Below are 22,383 nucleotides of genomic sequence, written 5' to 3'. Positions count from 1 at the left end.
CACCGTAAGAGAAGAAATGGGATGCAAAACTTTCAATTGCGACAAAAATCCCAGTAACTTCGCCAGCAATCACCCTCCAAGCCTTAACAAATTTCCGAATCTTTAGAATGGTCACATTTTTCCTCGAGCATCGCTCTTTAAAAATTATGTTCTTATCTTTTCACGCCAAATGGAGGCTATTGTTTACTCACACCTGTTTGGTCTCGTACGTGTAATGAAAATTTTCAATTGTAATTACGAAAAAGACAAATAGGGAATTTATTCCTGCATGTAAACATTTCTTTGGCAATCTTTGAATTGCAGTTGAATGTCTGCAAAAATCATCGTTCACAATCTGGTTTCTTGAAACGTCACGACATAATCAGCCATCAGGGCGATCAACAAAAAGTCGACAGATAACTTTTGCCCTTTAGTTAAAGTTTGTTTGGTAAAGTCATAATTCCAATTTTAAGAACGTGAAAAAGACAAACTTTAAACCACAGCATGTTAACGTTAACTAGTACGTGATTTATGTTAGCATTTGTTGATTGAGTTTTGTCATAGCCCCATCTCGTCCTCCAAGGAATAACTTGAAACTGAAACGAAGTCATTCGTCCAACGGATAACGAAAGCTTTGGCTCTAGAACAGAAGACACTGAAAGTTTAGCTTTTCAAGTTAAAAAAGAAACTGGATGCAAAAGGCTTCTTCAAAATGGAATATTCACGATTACAATTCTGGGAGCAGTATGATGACTTCGTTAGAAGATTTTCAATTAGTTACTGGGAAAGACTAAAAGAAAATCGTTCAGTGTGCCAAGCTTGAGTGGACTCTGCCCTCATCTTCCTGCTTCTATTTATCAAAGCCTGCAAGGTATTTAACAGTTAAAACGACTAACATCGACTGCGCAGTCATCCTGATTCTCTTTCTACCAAAAGACGAAATAAAAAAAATGCTGAGGTCGAGTTCTATTCTTTGTTCTTACAGTCTTTCAGAGCAACGGTTAAGCTAATTACAAACTAATGGTTGAATGACTTAAAGGTTTTCTAGAAACACTCTTAAGTGCTGTCGATTAAAATTTAATAAGTACAAAACCTAATACGAGTTTCAGACGACTCCGCGAAATATCTCGAGGTAAAAATCCGTTGCACACCCATAGAGGCAAATGATTTGCGGATGCGAGCGTTCTAAAGATTGAAATGTGAAAAAATTTCTCATGTATCACCCCCGCGAGCTGATTAGGATCATAGTTTACAAAATTTCCATTGCGAGATTTCGTAATGTCTTTAAGAAACAAGCAAATTGATCCTATTCAAGTGATAAAATACAGAATAATTTTCAGAATAAAAGTAGGTGCGGAAAATCGTGCCGAGACATGCAAACCAAACACACTTAGCTACTTCATTGTCAAGCGTTGTGTACTAAATAACTTTCTCTTGACTATTCATTTTAAAGGAAATAAACTATTAAAAATCCGGCCGTATGATCGAGAATCCCTCTCTCTATGTACTTAAGGTTTTGCTGTTTTCTGTAGTGGCTCTTTAACATACTGCAATGTGTCGTGGTAGAAATTTTTTACTTTTAGGGTGGGATTACGAAAAAGACTAATAGGGAATTCATTCCCGCATGTAAACATTTGTTTGGCAATCTTTGAATTGCGGTTTGATGTCTGCAAAAATCACCGTACACAATCTGGTTTCTTGAAACGTACTTACCCCTACATACTTACCCATCGGGACGATCAACAAAAGGTCGACAGATAACTTTTGCCGTTTAGTTAAAGTTTGTTTGGTAATTCATAATTTCAATATCATAGTAATTCAGTTATTCATGTTCAGTTCGACCGAGTCTCTTGATCTACAAATTTTTTGTCCCAATTTTTCCCCGGGGCCGTATGCTCATCATTTCAAATTTACTTCTTACTCCTTCTAGAAAAGTTCTCAAAAATTTCACGAGTTATAACATAAAGATTTCCAGCAGTACTTCCACGGAATCTACAAGTTCAGTCATTAAAGTTTGCGACTTCGCTTCTCTAATGTCCCTCACTGACTTGAAAGAGACCTAAATTTCATGTCATAGTCGGGACAGAAATTTTTAGAGTCAAAAATTATCAACGTATTTTTCGTAATTGATGCTCAGCTACATGAATTTCTAAAATACTGCATGTTTTCATGATACGAACACAGAGAAACTTGGACTGCTTATCTGAAGTTGGTATTCAACGGATTATTTGTGTCTTGAAAGATAATTCAAAATTTTAGACCCATCTTATTTTGTCTCGCACGGTAAACTGCCTACTGGCAAGAAATGGGACGAAAGATTCTATGCCGTGTCCTGCCGCCAATGTTTAGTAGGTCATTCATGTTTTGAGACATTTGGACTAAAACCACTACAACGCACGCAAACCAGCCGCAATTTGGTCGAAATTAAGCCTCCCGCGCATGCGCACTGTTTGAACACTCCCAACAGACTACGCATGTAGTAGAGGTGGCTTCTAGTGTGGCCCTTGTTAAGCTTTAACTGTAAAACAATACAAAGTTGATAAGGTCGAGAGATGGGAGCAGGAGAAGAATGCATGAGACAAAAAAACCAGGTTAAAACGGTAGTCCTTTTTATTGTAGAATCTGGTATTTAAGATGAAACACAATTCCTCGTCCTTTCCTGAAGAAACGTAGCTTTCAAGTTGTGAAATTTTTATAACTTAAGTCAAATGAAAAACAAAGAGGTGCGCTAACTGACCTCTATGAATCAATATATTGATTTTTTATCAAACCGTAGTTTAAAACTTTGATTTACTGACGACTCAATCAAGGCAACTAGGAAAAAGTAATAACTTGTTTTTTGTAATTCCTAGAAACAATTAATTCGCAACAAACACATTTCTGATTGCTTGTGGCCTACATCTCATTTCGACTTACATACATGTTAATTACCGCGTTTTCCTCAAACTAACAAGAATCAACATAAGAGCTTACTGAAAATGTTACTCTAGATGCTGACGGTAAACTAATAATAAAGTTTTGCTTAAACTTAAAGATGCCATCACCTTGGCAAATGTAGCCGCTCTCAAAAAAAAGAAAAACATAGAGCCTGCATGACAAGGCTGGCAGTCAGCTGAAAAACATTCTTGAATTTTCTATATTTAAAAGACTAAAAAAAAGGGAAAAAACAAAAGAACTGACTTAACATCAGTTTCTTTGTACAGACTTGTCGTAGTTCCTTGTATTTATTTAATGACCAATAACCATTTGATGAAATTTCTAGCCTAAGTCTAAAAGTTTTTGGCAACTGTATTTGAATTAAGCTAACCTAGTAGCTAAAGTAATTCGTGGCTCACCATCAGAAAACTTTCCAGAATGACAAAAAAGCGGCGGGATCATAACGCATTCATTTATTAACCTTGCCTTGAACAGTTACTCTTGTATTTTTTAAGATAAACTGAATAAAAAAAATGAAGATAAGCTCGGATCCCACAGTTAACAGCCTCATACTTTTGGCAACAAATATTGAACAACCGCCCTGTGAGCCCGTACGTACTGTGGACAGGCTGAAAGCTCTTTTAATCACTAACTCAACCTTAACTATTATCATTTAGCAAGCTCGGCTAGTCAGTAGCCGAACAGTTTTTGGTAGTCAAACACATGGATATTGTTTTGTAGATGCCCACCTCGTACGTATCAGTGACTCCCTCTTTCCTAATTTTCCGGACTCTTCGCTGCTTTAGGTGTAAAGTGTGACGAGCTCTTAAGTTGATCTTGGAGACTTTGTCCGTCGCTACAAAATTATTTTTATTAATAGATCAGGCACTCTAGACCTTGATAAACAGGTGAAATTTTTAAAAATGCTCACAAAAAGCATTATTTGTGTCCACTGAACTTCAGAGATGGAAAAAAATTTTACAGGTTTTGTAGAAGATAAATTCCTTAAGGTAAAAATATTCACAAAAAAAGACCTATTCCAGCAGATACTGTTTGTAGATCTAAACTTGGAACTTAAAAGCAAACGACTTTAAAATCTAAGGGTTGCGCTGGTTAGTGTACACCTTAAATCCCTTAACAAAAAGTAGTTCAAATCAAAATCAAATATTTAGTGTGTTTGAAAACTAACAACAATGAGCCTTTAAAAAAGAATATCTACTTCACTTTGAGGAACGTGCTACCATGTGGATTTCACTGAAGAAATGTGACAACCACTCGACCATGTTCATTGCCATTATAACAACATTCATTTTGCTGATTTGTCCCATTGTTAAAAGATCCTCCTCCTCCCCCACAAGATTTAGCATTATTCCCACCTCCATTTCCCCCAGAGTAACCACCACCACCACCAGCTCCGTTGTTCCCTGCACAAGAACCACCGCCACCTCCGAATCCACCCTGATACGCTCCACCCTCTCCTCCCTGGACATATGCTTTACCTCCTATTTCACTTTGTTCCCCTCCACACTTTGCATTCTCTCCACTACTAAAGAAGCCGCCACCTCCACCACCTATTATGATAAAAACCGACTCAGTGATCTCCTATATAAAACACCTAGTAATTATTGACTCTTCCGTAGCGATTCGTAATATTTTGTTTAAGTTTATTTCTTTACGTGTGGATGTTAATAAAATTTGACGACAAGTCAGCACTACAAATTTGCGTTATTCTCGGCTTATTGCAGCTGTTTAGTTTAAATCCTCAATTAGCCGGTAGAAACCCTTGTCAACTGTGTATAAACATCATTGTAGAAGTTTTAAAAGGCGAACGAGCGAAACTCAATTGAACTTCAGATATTGTGGAGAAAAGGAAAAACTTCAAATGTAGAGTTAATAAATTAAATAAATAAGGTTTTCATTAACCTTATTGTCGTCTTCTTGTGTGGTGAATTGAACATACTGATGGAATTTTTCTCTTTTCTCCGCTTACCTGGAAGTTGACCACTGGTTTTCCCCCCTTCTCCATTGCTTCCTCCTGACCCCAGTGGCGAGTTGTTCCCTGCATTCCCTGTTGTCTTAATGGACGCATCACATCCTGGATGTGGTTCTGGTATTTTCTTAATTCCTCCTCCTCCTCCAGCAATGATCAAAGGCGTGTTGTTTCCTCTCACCACAAATGTACCTCCACCACCTCCAGCAGTTAAATTGCTGGACGACTTCGATGCACCTCCTTTTTGACCAACAAGTAAACGAATGATCTCGCTTTTTTTCAAATTAAAGTTTCCAATCATCCTTGCCCCTCTTCCTACGTTCTTGATGACACTGTCCTTCCCGTACCCCCCTGAGGCTCCTATTGCTTCAATTCTGTATTGACCAGTGTGTGGCACAGTCCACAGTTGAATACCGCCGGACAATGTAACTTGTCCGCCATGGTACTGACCTGAGTAGGTATTACCGATTGAATCTGGACCCTGATGTCCACTTACACCAAGGGTTGTAAACACAGCAGTAAATCCTGCGTAACAAACACGCAACATTATGAAATTTATCATACTTGCGATGAATTGTCAAATTATATTGCCAATATCGCCAACTGCCATGCTTGAAACATTATTCCTGCAAATTAAGGGAAATTAGATAAAGAAGAAGAAGCTCCAGAAAATTATACGAAGTTAAACCGCCTTCTTAAGACTTCTTGAATCCTGGAGGAATAACAATGCTTCCCAGACTGCTTCCGCTTCCTTCTCTGAATAAAAGCCATTTTTATTCCCTATTCACAGTATAATCATATGTATCTAGTAACAAATTGATTCCACATTGCCCTGCGTCTGTTCGATAGAAAGATCAGAGACGACATCAAAATGTAATAAGAACAAAAAGGTGGAACTCGAGGCGCAGCCGGATGTGTCACTGAACTTCATTTCTAGCTCTAGAGTAAGAAAAATAAAGCCATTTAAACCAGTTCTTGTATTTTTTTGGTTTTGTTACAATTTTTCTTCAAGAAAAAAAGAGAGACAGCTTGATATGTTGCATCTCGTTACCTGTGCATTTAGTCCCATTTCCTTTGAATCCATCTTTACACGTGCACTTGTAAGATCCCAGGGTGTTGTTACACTCAGCATTCACATCACAGCCGTGAGTTCCTTCAGTACATTCGTTGGAGTCTTGAACACAAAAAAGCGGGCATATCATGTATATGAGACCCTTTTTTTAGTACCCTCAGATAATAAAGATAAAAGACGGAGTCTCAAAATGTTACATTAATAGTTATTAAATCACCTGAGCAATTAGTTCCATTTCCATGAAATCCATCTTCACACGTGCAGTTGTAAGATCCCAAGGTATTGTTACACTCAGCATACACATCACATGGGTGTATTCTGTCGGCACACTCGTCTATGTCTAGAACAAAAAAAAGAGGACCATCTAGATCAGTTATATTACTTCAGAATCTACTTTTGATGAAAGTCACCACAGAAAGTGTGGGGACTAGTTACCCGTGCAGTTAGTTCCATTTCCATAAAATCCATCTTTACACGTGCACTTGTGAGACCCCAGGGTATTGCCACACTCAGCATTCATATCACAGCTGTGTGTTCTGTCAGAACATTCATCGTTATCTGCATCAACAAAAGAAAGTTTATTATTGTGTAATAACATAGGTATTATCATAAAAACAGACCACATTATACCTTACAACAAGTCACCCGCGCAGTTAGTTCCATTTCCTTTAAATCCATCTAGAACAAGAGAAGCTAGAGCATACAAATTCAGTTGTGTTATTTCTGCTTCTGATGGAGAGAAAATGACATGACATGTTACCTGTGCAGTTAGTCCCATTTCCTTGAAATCCATCTTTACACGTGCAGTTGTAAGATCCCAGTGTATTGTTACACTCAGCATTCACATCACAGTCGTGCGTTCTGTCAGCACACTCATCTATGTCTGGAACAAGAAAAAGAAGAGCATTCAAATTCAGTTGTGTTATTTCTGCTTCTAATGGAGAGAAAATGAGATGACATGTTACCTGTGCAGTTAGTTCCATTTCCTTGAAATCCATCTTTACACGCGCAGTTGTAAGATCCCAGGGTATTTTTACACTCAGTATTTATATCACATCCGTTTGTTCCATTCAAACACTCATGTGTGTCTGAGACAACAAAATAACTATCATTGGTATACCAAGGTTTTTTTTAATTGTGCTGGCTGAAGTGTTTTGGCTTTCATGCTTAGAATACTTACCAGTACAGTTTATGTATGATGCACGATCCTTCGCAGGATCGTGCATCATACGTATTTAATACCGCAGTTCAAAATATATGAACTTCATATATTCATTGTAGTACAGTTTATATTATTTCGATAGTATCCTTCCTTACATCTGCACCTGTACGATCCTATTATGTTATTGCATGTCGCATTACCTCCACAGCCATGTTTACCAGTCAAACACTCGTCTATATCTGGAAGAAGAAAGTGATGAACATCATAGATATTTGGCTCCTTTTAGAAGATTTAAAAAGCTTTTCATTACGTTATGCCTTTTCTTAATAATGGGGTCATGTCTGAATTTTGACGTAAAAATTCGTACTCAGTTTCATTGACATTTACTTCAATAAAAGAAACTGAGAAACTACAAGTAGCCTAGATGTTGACAGGAGACACAAGGAAAAAATGTATCGAGAGCATGTGAGAATAAAGGTCATGAACCCGCATCCAGTCGCCCTTTTCTTAATCAGATAGCTTATGCTATCCATGATCATTTTCACCGTAAACCTTAAAAGACAAAAGCTCTCAGCTATGACATTCTGTGACTATTAAAACTGTTGAGGTTCTAGCGATTGTTTGACACTCATCCCTTTCAAATAAGTCTTCCCAATCACCGAAACGAATTTCAACTTGGGGGAGGAGAGTGTGGAACTCGTCACTTATATTCAATGTTTCTGCCCTAATAAAAGTATGAGATTCCTTACCCTCATCACAATCATGGCCTTCAAATCCAGATCCATCAACACACAAACACTGATAATCTCTGTCTGTAAACCCAGCTTGGCATGTTGCGTTATTCTTGCAGGGATTTTCCGCGCAAGCATTCTTAAGGAGAAAAGGAGGAGAGAAACTTAAAATGGTATTTCGGCAGGCATGACAGGTTCCTCGCGTCTGTTCATTTATTCCCGTCGCAAGAAGGGAATTTTAAAGGAAAGGAGAGGTGGGTGAATCCTTTGGTCTCGTATCAAAGCTTTCCCGTGGTACAGAATTAGAATATCCTATTGGTTATTACCTGGTCAGTATGTAACTTAACATACTACTACTACGTGGAGTGGAGTAATATCTAAATACAAATACAAATACAAATAGATACAAAGCTTTCCTGGACAAGGACGAGAGTAGTACTTCTAGCTCTTAGAATTAATTCTCACCTCAGCTCCGCGGTAAACATAACTTTTGTTTTTCACTAGGTCTCGATCGTGTTCAATTGTTGCATTATTCAGTTCACACTTGTGTTTTTCAGACGCTTGCAATTGTTTTATCTTATGAAAGTTATAACTGACGCAGTTAGGTTCCAGGTAGCATTGTAGCCTGCAGCTATCCTCGTCAACCACGTCAACGGTTCGAACCGTGTGATTCTCCAGTCGGTAGTCAGGTTTAGGAAAACTGGTAAACTTTAAATTGCGGCAATTACCTAGAGAAAAATTGTGTTAAGTTAGAAAGCTGCAATGTGACAAGCACTTCTACTTAAATTGGGACTGTACAGCAGTGTTAGTGCTGTATGACTCGTTTGGTTTGGCTTTTGTTTGGCTTTTGGCCTTACGTTAAACACCAGTCGAGTTATTTTTATTTATATTACAATAATTTCATACTTATATTGCGCAAATTAACATGTGGATATGATCAAATACGCATCACAACACTTTTCGGGGGACTTTGGCCGCACTGCATCAGCAGTTTACAAACAACCGAAGGAAACTTATTTGAAGATGCCCCCTCCCCCCCAATTCCCAATAAACAAGCCAGACCACATCAAAGGAATTTCGTGAGTGGGTTCTTTAACGTCCCCTTCCTAACCAAATTAACTAATTAATAGATGCGGAAGACGGGATCTACGGTTTATTCGTCGTTATCCGAGAAGACCAGAATGTCAATTCATTTCTTGATATTATAGAAAGGTAGTTCTCCTCAGTTATTTTAAGACCTTGAGTGTTGGTCCGGCCGGGGCTCGAACCATCGACCTCGACCTCCCGCACAACAGTCCAGCGCTCTAACCAATTGAGCTGACCGGGTGGTGGTTTCTGAACGATCATACCAAATTTTAACTTCTTTTTGATGCGATCAGCCATTGTGATCGATCGACTTATCCACGCCGAAGTCTATAAACTACTCGTGTTGGTATCTAGAGTGCATAACTTAATTATTTAATTACGTCAGACATGCTTGTTGGAGCTCCGACATTTTACGCGAATTTTATCATCTATGGTTGCTCATGGCCTTTTATTCAGGTATTAGTATCTTGCTATTGTGCCTAATGGTAACTGAGGCACAAAATTGATTGGAGAAAACAAGATTATACGTTGTTTCAGGTGGCTTTTCGCCAAAGACCAGACCGATCAGTGTGGAAGCCGAAGCCACTCAACCGTCTGCTTTTGCATTTTTTAAAATGCCTTCTCGGTCGCGGGCTATTGTCTCGCATTCGGATAAATCGTCCATCGTGGAATATCCGCATGCATGCCTCACGCAAAGCTGTCTTGGAAGTCAAATCAAATTCCCTCGCGAGCAGTTGTCGTTCTTGTTGTCGATCGACTGTCGTCATAGTTCGTCGCGCTACATTGATAACACAAAGACAAAGTACGGAAAGTCCAGGATTCCGTATTACTCTAATAGTACGGCGACTTGCCAGCTGTTAATGGCTTGTGGCGACGTCCATCCACAACCGGGACCTACATTAACATCCACGAAACCAAAACCAAAATCATCTTCGATGCCAAAGTGTCCAGTTTGCGAGAAAACTGTACAGAGAAATCATAGACGCCTGGAATGTGAAAAATGCTTTGACTTAATTCATCTTCGTTGTGCTGGTGTAACAAGTTTTAACCATGTGAAGGCAAACTTTCCCGGAAAGTGGATCTGTTGTAACTGTGCGCTATCAATGCTGCCTTTCCATGGTCAATGTGATCTAGACCAATCAGGCCCGTCTGAGGCCTGCTAATGATGTGATATTCGAGACATTGATCGATAAATCCAGCTCGCTGAAGTTGATGCACTTGAATACGCAAAGTATGCTTTCGACATTTAATTAATTCGCTCTGACAGTCAACAAATACCCCCTTGATATCTTAACTCTAAGTAAGACCTGGATGAAGAACAGTAAGGATCTACTAGAATATGTCTCACTCCCTGGTTTCTCAAAGGAAAAACGGAATCGGGACAATGTCAAGGGCGGTAGGGTGGGGGCTTATATTCGAGACAATATCAAATACAAGCGACGAAAGGACATCGAGAACACCCAACCTGACATGGAACACCTCTGGCTGGAAATTCAAGGAAAGAACAAGCGCAGAAATCTTTTGCTGGGGATTTTTAATCGGTCAGAAGCCATGCACAGACCTTCGGTATGGCAGGAAAAGTTCGAAGATCTCATCGGTTGCATTATTGCGCAGTGGGATGGTCTTCTCCTTCTTACAGGCGACGTGAATTTCTACCTATTGGGCATACCGGACGCCCCAACGCGGCGATATATTTCCCTACTTGACACCCTTAATGTCAAGCAAATCATTGACAAACCTACAAGAGCAACAAGAACATCACGAACCTTACTGGATCACATTATTATCAATGATCCATCCAAAATAACATCTCATCGTGTGATACCGTGCAGTACTGTGAGTGACCACGATGGCCCCTTCGCGTGTGTAAACATCAGCGTAGCTCGTTATCAGCCAAGATATAAGTACATCAGAAACCTGAAGAACTTAAATGAGACAGCTTTTTTAGAGGATTTCTCCGCACTATAATTTTCGGTAATAACATCAACTGATGACCCAGACGATCAATTAGAGACTCTCAACACCTTGATTAACGACTGCCTTGAAAGGCACGCACCCCTCAGAAGTTGCCGTGTGGCACGTTCTCCCACCCCGTGGATGGATAACGAAACAACACTTAACCTCCAGTCACAAAGAGACAAACTGAGGCGAGAAGCGCATCAGTCAAATTCAGAATCTTCTTAGTCTGCTTTCCGGGAAGTGCGAAATAAAATAAAGAGCGCTATACGCAAAGCTCGTAAAGCTTTCATGGAAAAGGCTCTGCTGTCCAACAAGTCTAAGGAAGTCTGGCGCATGGTTCACCGCGTACTCCACCCCTGTCGATAGCCTTTAAGGTTAGACCCCGACAAGCTTAATCTTCATTTTGCTACGACCGCAAGGAGAACGCTTGATGTTGAATCGACCAAACAAGATGAACTCTTCCAGTTCATCCGCGGTCTTACGGATAAAGAGGGCGCCTTCCACCTGGAAAGTGTTACACAAAAAGAAGTCCTGCGAACCCTTAAACAACTGCGCAGTGACTGTTCGACTGGACCCGACCAATTGCCTGCCCGGTTTGCAAAGCTGGCTGCTGGATGCTTGGCCGGCCCACTCACAACTATCATCAATAACTGTATTTCAAAGTTGTACTTCCCGCATGCCTGGAAACTCGCTCGTATCAGCCCCATTCCAAAAGTTCACACACCTGTCTCGGAAGATGACTTCCGTCCAGTGTCGATTCTTCCCGTACTTTCTAAGGTATTTGAGAAGCTTGTTGCTTCCCATATGACTGATTTCTGCACTAGAGAATCTCTCCTTAGAGACACCATCTCCAGCTTTCGTAAGGGGCATTCGACCTCTATGGTACTCTTAGGTCTAAGGGACGACCTATTGAGTGCCATGAAAAGGAAAGAGGTAACTCTTATGGTACTAGCAGACTTTTCGAAAGCATTTGATACCGTTTGTTTTAAAACGGCGATAACCAAGTTGCATCACCTCGGCTTTTCAAAGTATGTCCTCGAATGGCTGGCTAATTACCTATGCGGCAGGAGACATTACGTTCAAATTGATGATCGCAAATCGTCACCCGTCCTCTTCGAATTTGGAATCCCCCAAGGCTCAATCCTTGGACCGATGTTGTTCAATCTCTACGTCGCGGATCTGCAAGATATTCTTCCACCTACAATCAAAAGTTTCCAATATGGCGGCGATACAACATTATACTCTAGCTGTTCTACACCGCAGATCACATCTCAAGCAGAGAGCATGAATGCAACCCTGGCAGGCCTCGGCGCCTTGTTAAATGATTCAAATCTGGCCCTGAATTCTAATGAAACCAAGGCCATTCTTATCTCAACTCCACAGATGGCTCATGTATATTCTCTCGGAAATCTGGAGTTGGGATTAGAAATCTCCGGTAAACCACTGGAACGTATTAATTTTACAAAACTCCTGGGAGTACACATTGACTCAAATCTTAAGTGGGAATTTCATATCAATTCTATTGTTAAATCTTGTTATGCGACTCTGAGAACCTTAAGAAAAATAAGAAACTTTACTAATTTTAAACTACGGAAATATTTGGTAGAAACATTAATTCTGTCTAAAATAAGCTACTGTGACATTGTTTTTTATCCACTACCAAAGTTCCTCTCAGCTAGACTACAAAGGCTCCAGCGGTTCGCTATGGCTAGTTTCATCACTTGTAAATATGTAAATAGTATATCGACCATTTTGGATCTTGGCTGGTTACCTATTCTGGAGCTAAGGGACTACTCGCTACTAAAGACTATTTTAAAGCACTATATTCTGATAACTGGCCCTCCCATTTAAATTTGCAAGTCGTAAAACCCGTTAGGCATCTCCGTTCAAGTGTTGCTCCAAGGCTTTATGTTACATTTGTACAAGGCACCTTTCAGCATTCAGCAGCCATGATTTTTAACGAATTGCCAGCAAATATAAGGAATTGCACAGATTTTAAAGAATACCGCAGGCTCTGCAAAGCGTTCTTGAAGGCGCGCGCTTTGTCTTCCTTGTAAAGATATAGAAACAACCACCACCACCAACCAATATATTCTGCATATTTACTTTCATGTATAGTTTTTATTACAATTTAGTTAGTCATTATAATTTAGTTCTAATATTAAATATAAGTATCGTAGGCCTTCACAGATGAAGAGCCACACCTTTTTATGTGGATATACTGTGAATAAACCGTTATTATTATTGTTATTATTATCATTATTATTATTATTATTCGTGTTTATCACATACGTAATAACGGTCGTCTCGTCTGAGCTTGTTTAGTTCGTTAAAAAAGATTACGTTTTCGAGGAACTTATTGTTTGGTCTCAGCTCAAAACTCATTTCATGAAAAGCGATTGTTGTTGTGTAGCGTGACTTCAGATTTTAACTGTACTGCGTATTATTCAGGTGCTGGTTTTTTATCTCTGAAAATGTAACAAAAGTTTCCTTCCACAGTGTGGATCACCAGGAGGCAAAACGCTGAAATGTATGCTCGAGCATGCACATTGTAACTGGACAGAAGACATGTTATTTGGCACGTTTATCGATTATCCTATGATTTCCAGAATATTCTTGTTTAGTCCTTTAGGAAAGTTATAGTAGTTCCGGCATGAGTAAGTGACGTCTATTTATCGAAACTCGAGTTGTTTACCGTAAATTCTGGAAAATTCTATGATGTAATATTACTAAAAATAGTCGTGTTGTAAATCTGTAGAATCTTCTAGAAAGATTGTGGGGAACTATATAAGAAGGTGCAGTAGGTTGTTTCGTTTAGAGGAAAAAGAAGAAGAAGAAGAAGAGAAAAAAATAAAGGAAATAAAGGAGTTAGTGAAAACAATTAATTTCAAGGTTTATAACGAAACCAGTAACAGCGTAATTGAGTATACAGGAACAACAAATCCTGAAATGTCACATTTTGGTCGAGTGAAGTGCAAATACGACAAAAGGAAACATGCGACTGCTTTTCAGAGTCCGATTTCGAAATAGCAATTGATAGCAAAACTTGAAAAACTATGCAGGAAAATAGAAAACCTCGCGCTGTAATTTTCCTGTCAGTCAAAACAGGACGTCTACATCAATTAATGATGAATCCTTTTCAAACATCTATCCTTTGTAGAATATTTTCCTGTATTCAAAAAATGCTATCTAACATCTTTATTTACATCAAAGTTAAATAACGTTTATATCGTTTTTGAGAACAGTGAGGAAAATTTATTGACATCACTGTTCGTACATTTCCGATCTTATTTCGCAATACTGATGCAGCCGGACATTCATTGTTTTATGAAATAACTCATATATATACCATCGCTTGGAATTCAAAACCCGTCCACAGTTCACAGTGAAACCTTTATTTGACGAAAAAAAGACTGCGCTACCGAGTTAAAGTTGCTTTGATGGCACACAGTCTGAAAACGGTCTGTCTTGAGATTCGTGTCAAATCGTACAAAGCAATGTCGTGTTTGCCATCTTTGTTCTCGCGCTTAAAGAACTTTTAAACCTGACTGCATTGTTTTAAAAATAAAAAATCTTAAGGAACTCCATGAATCGACGGCCAACAATCTCCGTTTTGATAAAACAGGACTGCATAAGAGTTTGTTTAATCAGATAAAATGAAATATATGAAGTTCATATATTTTTTTTTCTTATTTAGCAATACTGATGCAGCCGGACATTCATTGTTTTATGAAATAACTCGTATATTTACTATCGCTAGGTTTTCAAAACCCGTCCACAGTTCACAGTGAAACCTTTATTTGACGAAAAAAAGACTGCACTACCGAGTTAAAGTAAAAAAAAAATAAAAAAAGAAAAAAAAAAATATATGAACTTCATATATTTCATTGTATCTGATTTATCACTTTCACGGGTTTATTACGAATCAACTTAACGGCCTGCTCCCAGTTGGCTTGTTAGCTCAATTGGTAGAGCGCTGCACTAGCATCGCAGAGGTCAGTGGTTCGAGTCCCTTACAGGCCTGATTTTTTTTCAGGTCTGATTTTCGCTATTGCATAAATAGCGCTATCTACTGCGAGGATCGTGCATCATACGTATAGTTTGTTTAATTTTTTTTTTTCGTGAAACCAACTGTTAAGCTTGAAAAGTTCTTTTTAGGAAGTAACAACGAATGGATGTATTTAAGAAGGTAAGATTCGTCAAATAGCCGAGTTTTACCGCAAATAAAATGTTAAGCCTAACGGCCGTTTAAAAGCTCACCTGCTTTTTCTTTTCTCTTCAATTTTTCCATGTTATTTGTAAGACTATGTTACATGGCTTGATCTGCCAGTGGTCACTTATCCATCGTGTGGCATCGAAAAGTCGAGAACTTTTATGGACAGCATTGCAGAGACGTGTTTAATTAGTCTGATTTAAACTTTCCCTTTTGGCTGATCCAAAAACCATATTCCCTTAAGATTTTATTCTGAACTTCTTATGAAATGCGTAGGTTGTATATATTGTGCTTGTCCAGGATCAAAACTATTTACTTGAAATAACTTTAATGTCTTTAATACTTCTTGAAGAAGCCTGTGTGAATATTTCAAGACTTAGTTATGCTAATAAGGATATTAAAAATGTAACATAATGACTTAGTAAACTTTTAAAAAGTACTCAGACATGAGTTAGGACCCAACTGTAGGAAAATCTCACCTTGTCCTTCTGGTATTAAGGAAGCCAAAACGGCGAGAACGAAGCAGTAGAATACAAAGAGCATGTTTCCTAGAAAATGCCCGCTGTACTTGCGGCGAACAATTACGGCGAGTTTTTCAACCTTATGCCGGCGAAATATCAGACAAATTGAGAGAGCTGAGGTTTAATATGCGTTCAAATACACAACCTTCTCTGTTTAATTATAAGGTTGTCAGTGGTTGCCACAAATGAATAAGTTTCTCTGGGATGTAATTGGTTGGTGAAATTCGATTATACTTCATGCATATTGATGGCCTTCAATTTGAATTTTAGGGAAAGTTGTCCTTTATGTGTTTTTCTATTCTGGTTTAGTTATCTCTGTAGGGGTGCAATGTATGGCGATAAGTTACTTGAAAACGTTTTAACAGATATTTCTACGCTCTCCTCATCTACCCAAACTTGACCGCAAAATAAAGACGACCAAACCATCAACTAAACATGTAGAACTTTCATACAAAATCCTGAAGTAACACAGAAATTCTTCAGACGGTAGAAACTTGTTTGAAAGCCTCATCGACCTTTCGGTTCTATATAGTTCCTGGGATATCCCGTATATCCCTGACAGCATTATTTTTGAAAATAAAACATCTCAAGGAACTCAACGAATCGACGGTGAACAATCTTCGTTTTAATCAAACAGGATTGCATAAAATTTTTTTAAGAAAAATTTCTTGAAAACCACCTGTTTAGCTTGAGAAGCCCCGGCTCTTTAGGAAGTAACAGTGAATGGATTTATGTATATATGTATGTATGTATGTATGTATGTATGTATGTATGACTTACAACAACAACAACAACAACAACATTGACTTTATTTTTTTTTAAAATGAAAGAAATAAAGGCTTTTGTAGCCCGCAGTTAGCAAAGCTATTCTAGGCGGGCTACCTAAACAGACACTGTATAGGCTCACACACACACACACACACGCACGCACACACACACGCAACAATGAAATAAATAAATAAATGAGCAAATAAAAATAAATAATAAATAATAGTAGTAAAATCATGTTAAAGGTTTTAACTGAGCCAGTCACACAAGGGAGTTTTTAACAGGTCAAAGAGAAAGCTAATCAGTTGAAATACAAATATAAGCTAGAAAGGTCAAGGTAGCGCAAGTCAACATTCATCTCCTCAATTTCAAGAATTTTCAAAAGCAAGTGAGTTAGCTCACGTTTAAAAGGTGCTTTCTTTAGCTTACGAATTTCAGGGGGGATGCCATTCCATATTTTCGCGCCAACTCTAGAAAAGGAAAACAACTGATGATTTGTTCTCGCCTGTTTTATATAAAAGCTTCCAGCTACTGAGAAACGAGTAGAGTAGGAATGAACCTGTTCAGAGTGAGTAAAAAGTTCAGAAATATTGAGAGGAGCACAGCGATTTTTGATGTCATGTAACAGAGAGGCAACCAATTTGAAGTAAAGCATTTTTATCGGTAGAATTCCCGAACGACTAAAAAGAGGAGCACTGTGAGATGTATAATCGGAAAAGTGCATTAGACGAAGAACCCGCTTTTGTAAAATGACGATTTTGTTTAGATGAGTATTGGCGGCTTGGCCCCAAGCAACGAGGCCATAGGAAATATACGGTTCAATGAGCGAGCGGTAAATGTTTATAGGAGTAGTGAGCGGTACCAAGTGTCTTAGCCTTGCAACAATACCGATACCTTTGCTTATTTTCGTGGAAATGTAGTTAATATGATGCTTCCAGGAGAGATTACCGTCAATGAGAACACCTAGGTATTTAACATATGTCTTACGTTCAAGAGATACCAATTGCTCCGAGTTATTATCAAGTATTTTAAGGTTTACTTCTCGGTATAGTTTGTGTTGATAAGGATGAAAAATAACGAAATTAGATTTGGATACGTTAAGAGATAATTTATTTGAATTCAGCCATTCACACAACTTTAATATCTCTTCATTGACGACAACTTCAAGTTTCTTTAGATCTTTTTCTGCATATAGTAAATTGGTATCATCAGCAAATAGGTAAAAGTCAAACTTTTTAGAGGAACGATGCATGTCATTGACATAAATTAAGAAAAGAAGCGGACCAAGTATAGAACCTTGAGGGACTCCACACACTATTCTCTCTTTGCTAGAGACAATAGAACCGATTTGGGTTGATTGCATCCTGACAGACAAGTATGATGAGAACCAGTCATTAATCAATCCTCTAATTCCATAATGGTGTAATTTATGCAACAAAATCGAATGATCAACTGTGTCGAAGGCCTTTTTCAAGTCAATGAAAATGCCACAGGAATATAATTTTTTATCAATGTTGTTTTGAATTGTATTTAGAATATCCAGAATTGCATGTTGAGTTGAGCAGTTCTCTCTAAATCCATATTGCGATGTGAAAAATATATCATTTTTATTTATAAAAGAATTTAGGCGTTTGTACATTAGTTTTTCGAATATTCGATTAAACACGGACAGTAACGATATTGGGCGATAATTGTTTGGGTCAGTTTCATCATCCGCTTTATAAATTGGAATTACTACAGCATGCTTTAATTTGTGGGGATAGATACCAGTTGAAATGGACATGTTCATTAGTTCAGCTAGGGTATGAGATAAAGCTTGACGTGCGGACTTCAAAAGACGAACTGGACATGAATAAAGTCCGTAGGCTTTTTTTGATTGAGTACTCAAAATTTCCATTTCAATTTCAGTAGAAGTGACAGCGTCAAAGAAGAAAGAATTGGTGTAATTTGAATTCCCTAGGTAATCCTTAAAGTCCCTGGTGGATAATGGTATGCTATTTGCAAGTTTAGGTCCGACAGATGCGAAATGATAGTTCAGTGCATTAGCTATTTCTGATTGGTTTTGTGTTGTACCCCGGTTGTCTGGAAGCTGGAGCGACGATACGAGCTTAGTCTTTTTGTGCTTATTAATTAAAGTGTTAATCCCCTCCCAAGTTTTTTTCATATTATTTAGGTTGCTACTAAAATAGGATTGATAGTAAAGTCTTTTACTCTGGCGAGTAAGGCTTAAAATTGTGTTCCTGTACAACTTGTATGTAGCCGTGTCACCAGAGTAAAAGAGATCGTTCTTAATTTTTATTGATCTACGTAAACCTCTAGTTATCCACGGTTTAGATAGTTGCTTGGCCTTGCGTTTTGATACAAATTTGAGAGGAGCATGTCTATTAACAATTTTATTCAATCTGTTGTAGAACGAAGAAAAGCGTTTGTCAATAGAGCCATTAGAGATCAAACCGGTCCAGTCAGTTTGAGAAATGTCACTGATAAAGTTTTCTTCCGAGAATCTCGAATAGTCACGGATTTTAGTCCCCTGATAGCGAGATTTTAAAGATGGAGAATGGATGATGCAAAATTGAGAGTAGTGGTCACTTATATCTGAGACAATGTTGCCGCTGGAGAGTTTAAAGCCAATGCTGTTAACAAGAATATTGTCAATAAGTGTGGCAGAATTATTATGGACTCTTGTAGGCTTGTCAATTACTGGAAAAAAGGAGTAACTTTGCAGGGACAGCAGAAAGTTATGAGAAAAATCACAGGTTTCAGATTTGAGGAGATCAATGTTGAAGTCGCCCATGACATATATCGGTTTATTAGCAGAGCTTAGTCTTTCTATTGTCATATCGAAATACGTTTGAAATTGTTCAGGAGAAGTATGTTGCCTATAGATTACACCACATATAACATTTTTACCTATTAAAAATTCGAGTTCAATCCATAAGGCCTGGAAAGCCTCGTTAGAGGTTTTTTCGAGAACTGTGTAATTTAAACTGGCGTCAACATACATACCAACACCTCCACAAGAAAGAGGAGTTGGCACCTGTTCGAATTGGTAATTAGGTATATGTGGATTAAAGTCTATTCTGGCCGAGTTTGTAATTTTAGTTTCGGTTATTCCGATTACGCTGAAGTGGTAGTCTAGTTCATCCAGTAAATGTACTTGCAAATTTTCAAGGTTACGTCGAAGGCTTCGTACATTATTATGTAGAATTGAGAAAGATGTTTTGTTTTCATCTCGCATGAGATCGTTTTTAAACTTGCAAAAGCTATGTGGTGAGAAATATCGGCTTCGAATTTGTTGATTATTTAGGTTGCTATCAGGATTGACACTACTTTGAGTATTCAAACTAAAAATATCTAATTCATGGAGGCTACGGAGCTTATCTAAGTACTTTTTCGTTGGCAAGTTACTGTTCAGGCTATTATTGAACTGACCATGCGTTCGGATGATATCAACATTTGAGAAAGGAAGGTTTTTTAATAAAGATTTGTTTGCTCGGCAAACATATCTGTCACTTAGGACTACCATTGAGAGTTGTTATTACGAGATATATACTTAGCTTTGGTCTCCGTTTTCCAGACTGAGCAGATCACCAATATTCTTGATCTTGATGGCTCGAGACGTAGCATCTTTCCGTAAATAAACAAAGGAGCCCTTTGACCAACAGTACTGGTAATAATGCTGTTCTTTAAACTTCTTCGCCTCGAACAGGACTGTTTGCATTCGGGGTGACAAATGATCAAAAATTCTAACCGCGCTTAACGAGGCATCCTCAGGGAGTCCAACGGAAGCCGGGTCCAATTTGCATGCATCTTTACGATGATTCATGACGCTTTCTTTGGCTAAACGCCTGACAAATCTACAAACTATCGGCTTTGGCTTTCCATTGTTATTCCTGCTGGGAACACGATGGGCGGTGTCGATGTCATACATCGATAGATCAGCTCCCGTTTCTTTAAAAATGTTTAGGCAAAGCTTGCTTATCGAGGCTGCGGATTCATCTTGCAGCCTCTCAGGCACTCCCACAATTTTTACATTATACTGGAAACTATGTTCTTGAATTTCGTCAATAGCATTTCCAATAATATCTACCTTGGCTTTCAGCTCTTCGAGTTTGGTGCTTAGTCGCTGGAGTTCGTCTTTGGCCATGCCGCTAAAGAGATGGAAGTCGTCGTATTTCTTGCTCAAGAACTCTACACATTGGGCACCTTCTTCGCTGGGCAGAACTTCTTCGCTTCTCTCGCTATGTCGCTGTATCAACTCCTTCAATCTAGCTACCTCGTCCGACATTGACGATAGTTGCGCTTTAAGTATGTTATTCTCCTTCTTCAAAGCCGCAACTGACCCAGGCATTGCACAAAGGTTAAACGAAAGGACACACACAAAAAAATACAGAATACAAAAATAAGAAAAAGCAAAGAATATAAAGAAACTTAGCGGAGCTCAAAAATCACAACCGTCTTGACCAACATCCGCTGACCAAAAATGTATGTATGTATGTATGTAGGTATGTGAAGTGAAATTGTGTTCCAAGCTTAGTTTCTTTTCTCCAGAGGCAAAGTTTCAATCCACAAAGTCCTCAGATTTTACCAACAGCCAAGTATTAATACAAATAACACGTTTAAGCCCAAAGTTAAAAGCATTGGTGCTTTTCCTTTTCTCTATAATTTTTCTCTTCAGGCAGGGTTTGAAATTTAAAAATTTTTCACGAAACGTTAGTTCGTTTGTAGTGACGATACAAAGGACCTCCAGTGATAATTTCGCTATCACGTGGCATCGAGAATTTTAAAACGTGCATGGACAGCGTTGTAGAGACGTGATTAATCATTCTACAGCATACTCTCTTTTGGCTACTCCAAAAATCATGTTTCCCATATTCTTCATCTTGTTGCTCGCAAATAATTTGTTGTAAAATGAATTCGGCAAATGTTGAACGTACTGTAAAATTTGAATAAAGGCTGATAGTTTCGAAAGAAACTGCTTGGGGCTGCGTCGGTGGGGGTAACGAATAATTTGGATATATCAACAAAGTTGAAATGGTAAATTGGCTACCTTAAGTGGCCAATGTACTGGTGGCCAATTTACCATTTCAACTTTGTAAAATTTGAAGGTTATTTCATACCATCCAAAGGAGAAAACTATTTGTCATGATTGGAGTAATTTGTTATACCTAGCAACACTGGAAGTTTGTGTGAATATTTCAAGGCTTTGTTATGTTAATAAGGATAATAATAATCTATAATAATAAATTTTTAAATAGTACTCAGACTTGAACCAGGACATAATTATAGGAAAATCTTACTTTTCCTTCTGCAGGTATAAGAGAAGCCAAAACGGCGAGAACGAAGCAGTAGAATGCAAAGAGCATGTTCCCAGAAAATGCCCGTTATAATTTTCTCGAGTCAGGCAATTTGAGCTAAATGAAGTTTAATCTGCGCTCAAATACAGCTCATTCTTTCTTTATTTATAAAGTTGTCAAGGGTCATTCTTATGACTCTTACCCCTTGGTATGTTGAGTTGGAGAACCCAATGCAGCCGTTCTTAGCGTTCAGCGCGCTAAAATTTATTTGTATTTTCGATCAAATTGTGAGGAAATATGCTTAGTAATGTTAGATTGTAGTTGTACCTTTTTATTCAGCGGTCGCCACATGTACCTGTTCAGACACACAAGGTACTCGAATACCATACCGTAAAAACGACATTTGGTAAATTCTCGCTAGTGGAACTTGAAGTTTTTTTTAATCTTTTCTTCTTTGGAAGCTTTGCTAACATGGTCTGTGTATAGAGATTACTCCCTGGAAAATCCGCTTTTACGTTTACGTTTACGTTTTTATTTGGGCAATTATCAACTTTCATTACGGTAACGTACAAACATTTCAGCCAAGTGACAGATAACTCTACACAAAAATGATTCGAGAAGGAGGAAACGCAGAATGACCAGAAACTGGAGACAGAAACAACACGAGAGACTGCATCAATGACATTTTC

General features: G+C 38.3%; 2 protein-coding genes and 1 non-coding gene across 3 annotated transcripts; 1 reads left to right on the top strand and 2 right to left on the bottom strand.

Annotated features, from left to right (window-relative positions):
- Window positions 1-4,146: 4,146 nt before the first annotated feature.
- LOC148721273 (uncharacterized) lies at window positions 4,147-8,930 on the bottom strand. The gene is made up of 7 exons (XM_088736116.1): window positions 8,316-8,930; window positions 7,869-7,989; window positions 6,393-7,358; window positions 6,175-6,297; window positions 5,937-6,059; window positions 4,886-5,410; window positions 4,147-4,466 (listed from the first exon to the last, which is right to left on the bottom strand). Exons 3-7 carry the CDS (start codon window positions 6,580-6,582, stop codon window positions 4,147-4,149), a joined length of 1,281 nt encoding a protein of 426 aa, XP_088592242.1. The 5' UTR covers window positions 6,583-7,358; window positions 7,869-7,989; window positions 8,316-8,930.
- A 5,915-nt stretch (window positions 8,931-14,845) lies between these two features.
- On the top strand, window positions 14,846-14,918 carry Trnaa-agc (transfer RNA alanine (anticodon AGC)). Its single transcript has one exon. It is a non-coding gene; the product is annotated as a tRNA-Ala (tRNA).
- A 2,572-nt stretch (window positions 14,919-17,490) lies between these two features.
- Window positions 17,491-20,878, bottom strand: LOC111347055 (uncharacterized). The gene has a single exon (XM_088735916.1). The coding sequence runs from the start codon at window positions 20,746-20,748 to the stop codon at window positions 19,951-19,953; it is 798 nt and encodes a 265-aa protein (XP_088592042.1). The 5' UTR covers window positions 20,749-20,878; the 3' UTR covers window positions 17,491-19,950.
- Between the last annotated feature and the right edge of the window lie 1,505 nt (window positions 20,879-22,383).

Source organism: Stylophora pistillata, chromosome 10 (genome assembly GCF_964205215.1).
Source record: "Stylophora pistillata chromosome 10, jaStyPist1.2, whole genome shotgun sequence".
NCBI lineage: Eukaryota > Metazoa > Cnidaria > Anthozoa > Scleractinia > Pocilloporidae > Stylophora > Stylophora pistillata.
Note: the sequence above shows the minus strand (reverse complement) of the source record. Positions and strands in the feature narration are given on the sequence as shown.

Coding starts and splice junctions, on each gene's coding strand:
- LOC111347055 (XM_088735916.1), bottom strand. CDS start 20,748: ATGCCTGGGTCAGTTGCGGCTTTGAAGAAGGAGAATAACATACTTAAA.
- LOC148721273 (XM_088736116.1), bottom strand. CDS start 6,582: ATGTGGTCTGTTTTTATGATAATACCTATGTTATTACACAATAATAAA. Junction 6,298..6,392: donor AAATGGAACTAACTGCACGG/GTAACTAGTCCC, acceptor TTTTTGTTCTAG/ACATAGACGAGTGTGCCGAC. Junction 4,467..4,885: donor AACCAGTGGTCAACTTCCAG/GTAAGCGGAGAA, acceptor TTATCATAATAG/GTGGTGGAGGTGGCGGCTTC.